General features: G+C 38.1%; 2 protein-coding genes across 2 annotated transcripts in view; both read left to right on the top strand.

The window, feature by feature from the left end:
• The window catches only part of LOC144642386 (ovochymase-like), a 70,654-nt gene that overhangs the window by 5,613 nt on the left and 52,996 nt on the right, over window positions 1-12,045 (top strand). The window contains exons 11-17 of the mRNA XM_078501347.1: window positions 897-1,089; window positions 1,540-2,156; window positions 2,988-3,180; window positions 3,787-4,335; window positions 4,745-4,899; window positions 5,985-6,214; window positions 6,814-6,889. Of these exons, the coding sequence (XP_078357473.1) occupies window positions 897-1,089; window positions 1,540-2,156; window positions 2,988-3,180; window positions 3,787-4,335; window positions 4,745-4,899; window positions 5,985-6,214; window positions 6,814-6,889 (2,013 nt within the window). The remainder of the gene's footprint in view (window positions 1-896; window positions 1,090-1,539; window positions 2,157-2,987; window positions 3,181-3,786; window positions 4,336-4,744; window positions 4,900-5,984; window positions 6,215-6,813; window positions 6,890-12,045) is intronic.
• LOC144641579 (trypsin-like) lies at window positions 7,271-10,896 on the top strand. The gene is made up of 6 exons (XM_078500618.1): window positions 7,271-7,397; window positions 7,776-7,870; window positions 8,177-8,274; window positions 9,031-9,272; window positions 9,765-9,872; window positions 10,614-10,896. Exons 1-6 carry the CDS (start codon window positions 7,388-7,390, stop codon window positions 10,850-10,852), a joined length of 792 nt encoding a protein of 263 aa, XP_078356744.1. The 5' UTR covers window positions 7,271-7,387; the 3' UTR covers window positions 10,853-10,896.

Raw genomic sequence — 12,045 nt, 5'->3', positions numbered from 1 at the left:
GTTCTATAAAGAATGTTTTTTAATCAAAAGTATCACGCAAATGTGAAACTTCTTTCGCGATAGCAGTAAAAATTGGATATCGCATGCGTAGGCTACAATGAAGACGCATAAACTGACGTGACGTTTTTTATCATTAATTAATTTATAATTAATTTTATCATTAATATTTTATCAATTAATGTGACTTTATTTTAATCATTAATTACTTATACTAGTTCTCATTGTTTTTATACTATGTTTAAATTATTGTCATGTGGTTTTAACATGAGTCTCCGGCTAGGATAGAGAGGGCAACTTCATCCAGCGCCATGACTTTAATTAAATTGATTGATTGATTGTTGTGAACGCAAATTGTCAATAGTAGTATTAGAGCACCTTTCCCATGACCGTGAAAAAGTGTTTTAAAAATAGCCAGTTGGCGAATTGTTTGGAATGAAAACAACTCTTGATACATGAAAATATTTTTTGTGCATTTTCCCGCTAAAAATGTCTAAAAGTGAAAGGAAAGTTGAAATTGAGCATTACTTATTGTTCGTTTGTTGTTTCGTATGTGTTAGCCCGTAACCATTTCAAGGTCATACGAAAATTGCTCTAACATAAAAATGTGCAAGTTACTTGGCAACAAAGTTCGATTTTACATGTAGTTATCGGCTGCTTGGTGTTTGTTTGTTTGTAAGACCTAAATATACGTACTGAGTAAAAATATGCCCTCTGGCAAAGTGATTTTCATGTTCTTGGTAACGTCAAGAAACTAAACTTGTGCAATAATTAAATTATTTCTAAAGCCATTTTAATACTCAAAACGGATAACAGTTAATATCTTGCTCTTATTAATCAATTGCTTAATTAAACTGTCCTCATTTTTTTTTTCATGAAAATTAATATCGACTTTTTAGGTTCCTGTGGATCTCGACCGAATACTCGCATCGTTGGTGGAACACAAGCTCCCATTAACAGCTGGCCATGGCAAGTCATGTTGATGAGCAGCTCCAACAGGCAATTCTGTGGAGGCTCACTGATTGCTCCTTCTTGGGTTTTGACAGCAGCACACTGTGTGAGAGGAAAATCACCCTCAAGCGTCAAAGTGAGGTTGGTATTTCCGTTCATAAAGAAATGAAGACCGACCAACGCACGTATCATACTTGTCTTAAAAAAACAAAAGATAGGTTCAATAAGAATCGCCATATTATTTTCAAGTTAACTCAGTGATATACTGAGACGGAGTTCACTTTTGATAAAAAATTTAGTCATCCGAAAGTTACTCGTATTAAGGACTGCTAATATCATTTTGTAGATATCAAAATGATCTTCGTACCATATTTGCGGAATGTAGTCTGTCTTTTCATTTGACCGTGCAGTAGTTCTGCGTAAAATCGATGTTAAAGAATGTCTTAACACATACAAGTTTTGATAATATTGATATGGCCACAGTTAAGCCATTTAGACATATATTCAACAAATATTTAACAAAGCTTTTCCATGCAGTGACATTACAGGTAACTCTTATTACATGTACAACAAAATCTTATTATTATGTAGATTGGGAGCTCATTACAGAGTAAGTGGATCTGTTGGAACAGAGCAGGACATTAACGTCGTAAAAATAATTTCCCATGAAAACTATCACAAACCAAAAACCTACAGTAACGACATAGCTCTGCTCAAACTTGCTAAACCTGCTACTCTTGGGCGTGGTGTTGGACTGGTCTGTTTGTCACACCCAAGTAATGCTCTTCCAATTGACAATGCAAACAAGAAGTGCTGGATAACAGGATGGGGAACTTTGTCATCCGGTGGCAGCCAGCCCAATGCTCTTATGCAGGCTAGTGTCCCTTTGGTGTCACAGTCACGTTGCTTAAAATCTTATCCGAACAAAATAGATAGCACTATGTTGTGTGCAGGTCTGGACCAAGGGGGAGTTGATGCTTGCCAGGGCGACAGTGGTGGGCCACTGGTCTGCGAGTTCAATGGAAGATGGTATCTTGAGGGAGCCACTAGTTGGGGATACGGATGTGCTGCTCCAAATAAGTTTGGAGTATACGCCAATGTTGGTAATCTGAGGTCTTGGGTACTCAGCAAGACAGGCTCTATAACACCACCCACGCCACCTCCACCAGTTACTCCTCCTCCACCGGCAACTCCACCCCCACCTTCAGGTAAAGTATCGATTTAACTTTCAAGGGTAAAATTGCGAATGCCATATTGTGCAGCTGGTATAGAAACTGGAAAATAAATCCTGACTAGCGACAAAAGCCCAAGCGCAAGCAACAAGCACAAGGATCAATATTGTCCCTTTTGAGTTATTGTGCTTGCCCTTGTGCTTACATTCGCATTATGGTGAGTAAAAACGAAACACCAGATAAGCACAAGAAAATTTACGATGTATGGTCGTGTCCGCCCAATGAAAAACCTCGTTCCAGATTCCCTCGCGTCTGAGTATGCGAGCCTTTTCAGTTGATTGTGATTATGCTTATGCTGACGTTTGTTTTCAATTGGCACAAGCTAAGCTAATTATGCTTGTGCTTGTGTTGCTAGTGAAAACCAGACTTAAATGATTCATTCTAAGGTAATGTTAAAGTGCTGTAATGAGGTTAGCTTACTACTGCATAGAAATGAATTTTAAAGTCAGCATGCAATTATTAGATAAGGAACAAGAAACAGAAACACCTTAAGGCCTCTCTTTCTGTCTACAATTTTCCAATGTCACCTTTATCAATAAACTTTGGTATGGGAAGGCAAAAATGGCACTGGTAGAAATTACCAGAAATGAAGTTAACATAATTATACAACAATAATTATTGTCAATCTAACCAGTCTGTGTAAAGTAAAGAAAAGTTGCGTCAAATACTAGGTAAGACTGGAAAATTACACCATGTACCAGCTAGCTCTTATTAAAAGAAAGAAAAATAATTTGAGAGCCTTACCTTACTCATTACCAAGATGAAAATAGTACAATATCAAATAATAATGTTTCTTCTGCTTTTTAGGCTCCTGTGGATCTCGACCAAAAACTCGCATCGTTGGTGGAACACAAGCTCCCATTAACAGCTGGCCATGGCAAGTAATGTTGATGAGCAGCTCCAACAGGCAATTCTGTGGAGGCTCACTGATTGCTCCTTCCTGGGTTTTGACAGCAGCACACTGTGTGAGAGGAAAATCACCCTCAAGCGTCAAAGTGAGGTTGGTATTTTCCGATAATAAATAGATGGGGACAGATCAACGCACGTGTATCATACTTGTCTAAAACAAAAGGAAAGTACATTGGTGATAAGAATCCACGATTCATTTTACAAGTGAACTTAGTGATATACCAAGTACACTTTAATAACACTGTTTGTTTACACCAAAGTAAAGACTGCTAGAACCGCACGTAACAAGAGTCTAGAAATAAAAAGGTTACCTGGGTTTATAAAAAAAATGAAATCTTGCTCAACGCGGATTAACTGCATAGAATTTGGCCAGCAAACTTTGTTAGTGCGTTTTTATTTGCTGGCAGGGCTAGTAGTTACCTGTTGCGATAAAAAATGACTTTCTAGGACTGTTGCTATCAAATATCTCGGTTTGTAAATATAAAAAGGTCGTCGTTTTCTATTATGTGGTCTGTCCTTTCATGTGACTGTGTTGTAATTTTGGATAAACTATGAAGTATTTCTAAACAAACTCCAGGTTTAGATGAATTTGTTTTGGCGACAGTTGAGCCTTTTAGACATTCAAACAAACATTTAACAAAGCTGTTTTATACAAAAAATACCTGCTAACTCTTATTTCAATAATATTGTTATATAGATTGGGAGCTCATTACAGAGTAAGTGGATCTGTTGGAACAGAGCAGGACATTAACGTCGCAAAAATAATTTCCCATGAAAACTATCACAAACCAAAAACCTACAGTAACGACATAGCTCTGCTTAAACTTGCTAAACCTGCTTCTCTTGGGCGTGGTGTTGGACTGGTCTGTTTATCAGACCCAAGTAATGCTCTTCCAATTGACAATGCAAACAAGAAGTGCTGGATAACAGGATGGGGAACTTTGTCATCCGGTGGCAGCCAGCCCAATGCTCTTATGCAGGCTAGTGTTCCATTGGTGTCACAGTCACGTTGCTTAAAATCCTATCCGAACAAAATAGATAGCACTATGTTGTGTGCAGGTCTGGACCAAGGGGGAGTTGATGCTTGCCAGGGCGACAGTGGTGGGCCACTGGTCTGCGAGTTCAATGGAAGATGGTATCTTGAGGGAGCCACTAGTTGGGGATACGGATGTGCTGCTCCAAATAAGTTTGGAGTCTACGCCAATGTTGGTAATCTGAGGTCTTGGGTACTCAGCAAGACAGGCTCTATAACACCACCCACGCCGCCTCCGCCAGTGACCCCGCCTCCACCGGCAACTCCACCCCCACCTTCAGGTAGGATATGCATGTAATTTATAGAATGGGAATGCAATATTGTGCCACCGGTATAGAAGCTGGAAAGTAAATGGTTAATCCTACAGTAACTTTGAAAGTGCTACTATGAACTAGGTTCACTACTGCATAGAAATGAATCTTGAGACCAGTATGCAGTTATTGAATTATGAAACAAGAAACTAAACCCCGCATCCACCAGCAACTACGCCTCCAGCGCCAGGCACACTATCCAGTAAAACACACTCACTTTTTAAAGTAGTGCCAAAAAGGAACTGACTTAATTGCCAACTTACGTTTTTCGTGTGCTTTCGAGACAGATAATTAATCTAAACTAATTTCCTTTTTTTGTCACTTTGTTTCTGTTTAGCTTGTACCTTTGAAAGTGGGTTGTGTCCCGGTATGACCCAGTCTTCATCAGATAAGTTCGACTGGTCGATCAAAAGTGGTTCCACTCCTTCCGGCTCCACAGGTCCCTCTTCTGGGCATGGTGGAAAAGGTAAGTATCAGCTAGAGCAGTTTTCAATTGAGTGTCGTAAAGCCAAAACCAAAGTAAGTACTCTGACCAATCTCAAAGGACACAGACAATCCAGTGAACTCAAGTGGAAAAAAATCTGTAAGAGCGTTTTCAAGTAAATCAAGAATGAAATTTTCAGAAAAACACCGTTTTAATATAAAATAGGCGCCTTAAAATTGTTTCGTATTATTTGAGCAGAGTTTCTCTCACTGAAATATAAATACTTACACCATCAAAGACCATTAACTAAAAGCGAAAGACTTTTTGCTTTAATTTGTTAAAATATATCGACTGCCGATTGTAAGAAATTATAAGAAAATACCAAAAACTTCATTCTTGATTTACTCTAAAACGCTCTTACAGATTTTCCTAAAATTTTGAGCACAGGTAGTAAATCTACTGTACTTGAACATATCAAAAAATGAATACCAAGTGTCAGTCTAGATTTCGAGAAAACCAAGCTTGTTTGAGAACAAAATTTGAAAACGTCAACTCGTTGCTATGGTAACCGTTGTGACTAAGTGACGGGTAAAAAATTAAAATTTGGTCACATTTGATCGTTATGAAGTATTTCGGCAAAAATCGAACATTGGCTTCCTAGGTAATTTTAATTTTCAAAACAATTTTCGTCCCCCCAATTTTTACTCAAAGTGGACTCAGCATTATAAAGCGACCTTGTATGTAAATAGTTCCACCCTTAGTCTAAAAAAACTACATCGAGCCTCCTTAATAAAGTATTTCATTACAATAACAATTAACAGCTAGACCACTGAGAGGCAAATCCAAATCACTAACCAAACAACTAATTGAAAAATAGATCCATTGTAATTTATTCTTTCTTCGAGTCCTTCAATTAATTGCATCTTGTGCATGTCTGTTTTCCAATAAAAAAACCCACTGATCTACTGGAATAACCTATTAATCAACCTATCGCTAGTAAATGACCCAGCATACTATCGGTTATCGGTTTATGGACCTCATTCAATACAGCATTGATCGTACTATCTGAATAAGACAAAGTTAGTGTATTTATTTATAAATTTTGCTCTTTGCCTTTTTAAATTTAGGAAGCTATCTCTTCATTGAAACATCTTCGCCAAGAGTACCCGGTGACAATGCCAAGCTTGATTTGAGTATACCAGGCAGTGGGCCGTTCTGTCTTGCTTTCTTTTATCATATGTATGGGTCATCAATGGGATCCTTGAATGTATTTGATGGAAATCAAAACATATTCACCAAGAGCGGTGACCAGGGAACCAACTGGATAAAAGCAGAAGTTACTATAACATCAAACAAAGTAAGTTGGTCTAGATCTATCAACTTTAAAAACTGTTATAGACTAACAGCTAAACAATTGGCAGGTCAGATAATTAAAGATTGGTCTATGATCGCTCATTAATCCAAACACATTACTTCCCAATACAGTTTCACCTGCGAGACTGGAATTTAGAGTATTTCAGTTGGCATTGGAAAATTTCAATGTTTGGTATCTTTATAACAATTCAGTACCTTACATGTTTGTGAAATTAGATATATGTTAGGTTAAAATGTATATGCATACATTTAAACTTAAAAGTTTGATTGTCTCTCAAGGGGGGGGGGGGGGGTATTTATTGACGTCGCGAAAAGAATAGGGAAAGTGAAAAAATCGATTTAACTATTAGTCTGTCGTAAAGTTGTGTTTAATAGTGAAATTAAACTAGACAATTTATTCTGCACTATGCAGTTTAAGAACTACACCTGGACGCAGGTGGAACACCTGGCCAGGGACTGCAGGGGGACTGGAGGAGTTTTGCCAGTGGCCTATGTTCCGAAATAGAATTGAAAGGCTTCCGAGATGACTTAAATTAATAACGTGCTATTATTGAATGGTTTATTGATTTCTTTCTCTCGAAGGTGACTTTTGAAGGAATCCGGGGAAGTTCGTACACAGGTGATGCTGCCATTGATGACGTATCGGTGGTACCGGGAAGCTGTGGAGGACCAACCCCTCCACCACCAACACAACCACCAACCCCTCCACCACCTGGTAGGCTATAAGTTTAAATCATCGACACATTTTGTTCACTTAGTGAGTGAACTATCGTCATTTTTTATGCAGTTTGTTACACAATCAACAACCCCTCCACTACTAGGTTAACTATAAGACTGAATCAGCTATAGTATATTTCATTCACTCAGTGAGTGTCTTATCGTCATTATTTATAAAGTTTGTTGCACATTTATGGATGAAAAAGGTAAATATTTTATTTTTTGATGTCGCAAAGCACACGATTGTCATTTTATAACACAAAATTTAAAATATCGCTATGTCCACAATAAACAGTGATTTCACACCAATTTTTTCCCATCCTCAGCTTGCGAGGACAATACTGTGTACGCTGACATTTGCCCGTCCATTGCTTCATGCGGAAACTACTGCAACGATCACAAAGCTTGGGCACAGAAAAACTGTCCGAAGTCATGCAAGATGTGTCCAGGTAAGGTCTCATTATACACACTCAGAAGATGTTATTGAGAAATAGAAGAACACGAATCAACAAAAATGATATACGTTTTCTTGACCAATTATAGTATAAGCTGTTTATTATTGGAGTAATATGCAAAGAATGTTTATTATTGGAGTAATTTATTGAGTAATTTAACAAATTGAGGTGTTGCAAAAATAGAAACCTGTCAAAGTTCAATTCATATCTTGGTCACAACACGAGAATATAACACTGAAAACAGATCACAAACAGCAACTTCCAAATTTATTGACCTCATTTTCTATCAACTGAAGAAAAAAATTACTTGGTAATAAAATTAAGCAGCTGTTATTGCTACCAGCTAACTGGAATAATATTCGTCATGTACAGGACCCTCACCCCCACCCCCAGCTACTTGCGGCAAATCTCCAGTGACGCGCGTTATTGGGGGAGTGGATGCTAAACCAGGAAATTGGCCTTGGCAGGTTAGAACAAAAATATCATGTCAAAGTTACATACGACATAATTCGGAAGACCATTTGGTCAAGGATAGCTTAACGTAGAAGTAGTCTGCTATATATCAGAATACTCATATTCCTGATTGCTTTGAAGGAACAGAACACTGAGACGATGTAAATTTTTTATTGAACTATTTGGATAAAGCTCAAATATTGAGTTGTCTTGCACCAACATTAAGCCTATCTTGATTTCATTGGCTTATTATAATTAAGCACGGAAACTCTTGTTAAATATATACAAGACTAACAGTTATTATTATTTACCATGTACAGATCGCTCTTCTAAGAGGAAGCTCTAAGTCATTCAGTTGTGGTGGATCATTAATCGCTCCTGATTGGGTGGTCACAGCTGCACATTGCATATCTACTTTGTAAGTAAAACGATGTTTCTTTTTCATCTGTATAAAAGTACTAAAAAACAAAATGCATCATTCTCACGCTATGTGAACTAATAATGCAAGGATTTTGTTATTTTTTAGTGTCAATATAAAGTGAATTCTGAACGCAGTCATACCCTTCAGTTACTGCTTAAAAGAGCATTAACCATAAAAATGACGTAACCTGTAAAACGTTCGAAATAACTTGAGAAATCATAACGAAATAAAATATGTGGAAACTGGACAGTTAAAGGATAATTTGGATATCACGAGCTGTCGCGAATGGGATTCCGCAACTGCTTTTACTTCTAATTCTCCGGTAAACTTTCCGGCGGTGTTATCGCGAAAAGAAAAAAAAATCTCCTATGGTCTACATTCTTAAAGATGTGGCCGGATTACCGTAAACGCTCGATTAGAACCTCCACCCCCTTGGGGCTTAATAGAGGTGGGAGTGGAGGGGGTCTGCTTATTGAAAACCTGAACTGTAGGAGAGGTTTAAAAGAGCAATGCGCTTTAAACAGGGAATTAACGGATGGATCAACATGAAACTACTATAGCCATTATTTTGTTATTTATCTCAAAAACGCCGGATTCTATGGTGTTATATGCCGTTGTGCTTTTGCGTGCTACGCAATCTTATAGATAGTGAAATGTCCTAACACCGAGATTATAAATTGAAAGAATAAGCTGTGATTCCATGTCAGGTAAAAGTGAAAATCGTTGACCAGGATTATGTCTTTCTTTCAACAGAACTGCCAGTTATTATACGATCCGTCTTGGTGATCATGACCGACATAAGAACGAGGGAACCGAGCAAGATATTCAGGCTAAGAGAATAATAAAGCATGAGAATTATGGATCGCCTGTCCTTAATAACGACATAGCATTGATACAGTTATCAAAACCAGCCACCCTGAACGCTCGAGTGGGAACGGTATGCCTGCCTGCCCACAACGAAATGGTTCCTACCTCTTCGAAATGCTTTATAACAGGTAAAATCCTCTCTCCAACTCTATCCCTTAATTGTGTTGTAAATAAAAAAGATGGTAAATTTACCATCTTTATTATTTACAACACACTTGATGATTTCGACATTGCTGATCGTAGCAGTATGCAGGGCGTAAGTTACATATTAACCTTGTAAATGGCCCAAATGGCCCAGCTCACCACGAGTCGCTCGCGGATCGTTGCTCAGTTGTTTAGAACGCCCAACCGGTATCTGGGAGAGGCCATGGGTTCGATTCCCGTCGGGGACTCAGAATTTTTCTTTGTCCCATGCTCGTGTCATTGTTGAAAAAAAATTATTTTCATTCTCTATCCCTTAATGTTTTTAAGGCACTGTGTTTTGAAGGCCCCTTTCATATCGGTTTGCAAAACGATAAAGAGCTCTTTTAACTTTATCGCACTTTGCTCCCTAATTTATCGCAGTAATATATTTCCTTAAATGGAAAATAACCGGCATTCTAATTTTTGCTTGCTTTCAGGGTGGGGAAAGATTAAACATCCAGGTTCTTCACACAACATTCTTCAACAAGCCCAGATGCCACCCGTTACCAACAGTGCCTGTGCAAACAAATTGGCATCATCGCCGGGTATGTTGTCCTTGTTTTAATCACAAATGCTGCAAAAACAACAGCGGCATCAGCCCAATCATCAATACAAGAACATGGAGTATTGATACTCAGTTAGATCGAGTTAAGCATGATTGTGCTTTTTTTTTAAAAAATGAAACTTTTAGCGTGATTTTAGAATAACTGCAAAGAACAATAAACGTCGGACACCAATCAGAGGATCTATAATGAGGTGGATTTCCACTGTCACGTGATTTAACTTTTTGCCCAGACGCTAGACGTGCATGCCTGTCAGTTTAATTTGCGCCCGTTAAGCTTATGGTAAAGTTACGGACCGACAGTGGAAATCACTCGTCCAAAGCCTGGTTAAACACACTAAAACTAACTCATGATTGGTTTATTTTGTTTGCTTTTGATTAGCTCAAAATATAAAAGCAACAGCAACAAAAAAACAAACAAACCAGTTTTCTTTTTGTCCTCATCATGATTATCATAATGAACAAAGAGCTCACCAAGCGAAAAATTAAGCAAACCAAATCACTTTCAACCGGTCGATTGCAAAACCACTCTATTTTAATAAAGTGGTTATATGGATCATTTTTAATAAAAAGTCTGATTACTGGCTGCCAGACGCCTTTTATATTATATACAAGAAAAAGCTGATTATCCATCAAGGTGCAATTTTGACAATAGTGAATTTTAAAACTTAGAAAAGAGTTCGCAAACTCCTGATATTCTAACCGGCGCCTACTTTATTCACAGGTGGATCCAGCCTAAAAATCACCGATAATATGCTGTGCGCTGGCGTCAGCGGAACTATCCTTAGTGGTTGTCATGGAGACAGTGGAGGTCCTTACGTGTGCCAGAATTCCGCAGGGAACTGGGTACTACAAGGCGCTGTTAGCTGGGGCTCCCCACGATGCTCTGCAGCCGAGCGATACACCGTCTTTGCTCGTGTTGCCAAGTTCAGAAACTGGATTGACCAGAAAATGCGCTCTTAAAAAAATAACCATGTAAGAAATGGTGGTATATATTACGGGAAATAAAAGCCATTTATCGCTAAAGTGTTGTTTGTTCTCGTTTCTAAGATTTACGAAAGCTCACGCTTTACGAAACTCAACTAAACTTGTACAGCGTAATTGATGGCAAATGGCATTTTTATTTAATTATTTGCTGAAATAAAGGAAGGATAAGAAAGCTCTTGTTAGTTAAAGATATTATCAAAAGTACATGAATGTTCATTAGCTATCGGCAGTTCAGTGTACTGTTTCCCCTTTCAACTGATGCGTTACGTTGAGATAACAAGTTAAGAAAAACATGGCATATGCAAAGAAGAAACGTGGTAATCTGTAAGTGCTGTGGTTTTCACTTTGTGATGTCTACACCAAGGCAGACATTTATCCAGGCACAATATTTGCTCAGATGAAGTTCTTCAGGCTTTTCTTTTGTAAATTTTCAATCAAATGCCGACATTCGCGGCTCTGTTTCGCTCATCAAGCGGTCTTTTTGTGTTCTTTTATAACGAACCAAACATGATATGACAACAACGAAGAAACGTCAACACACCTTAATTATCACACCGTGATATTTACAAAACTCGGGTGTCATTCCATCTTGATGCAAATACACTCTATTTGAGCAGCCTTGTCAGCGTAGTTCGTTTCTGGTTTTCAAGGGACTCAATAGCAATACAATGGAAGTAAAATGTTATTTTCTTATTCATGAACTAAACAAACCTAGACAAATAGTCAGAATTGGTGGAAATGTTTCGACAAAAGTACAATGGTCTTTTATTGGCAACTAAGAAGTGATAAATGTTTAAAGTCTGGTGCAAACTCAACATTGACAGTTGTATTATTTGTTTCCTAATTTCCCTGACAAAAAGCTCCAAAATTTAAGTGTTAAAGCCAGTAAAAACAAGATATCGTCAAAAACTCGGTCAAGCAAACCAACGAGACACAAACAAGCACCACAAAAAAAAACACCACACAATCACAGTCAGAGGGAATAAACTTCTAAAAACACTCTTGTCACAAACTCCAAAAAAAAAAACCAGACAGAAGAGCACCAACACAACAAAAACACCAACCCCTCCCAACAACCTCCCGCGACAAGAAAAAAAGGCAAAACCGACAGCACACCACCTCACCGCCGACACCACACAGAACACCACGCACCAAGAACCAAAACAAGC

Source organism: Oculina patagonica, chromosome 2 (assembly GCF_052425735.1).
Source record: "Oculina patagonica isolate OP01 chromosome 2, crgOcupat, whole genome shotgun sequence".
In the NCBI taxonomy this organism is placed as follows: domain Eukaryota; kingdom Metazoa; phylum Cnidaria; class Anthozoa; order Scleractinia; family Oculinidae; genus Oculina; species Oculina patagonica.
The sequence above is the reverse complement of the archived record's forward strand: the minus strand, read 5'-3'. Positions and strand labels throughout refer to the sequence as shown.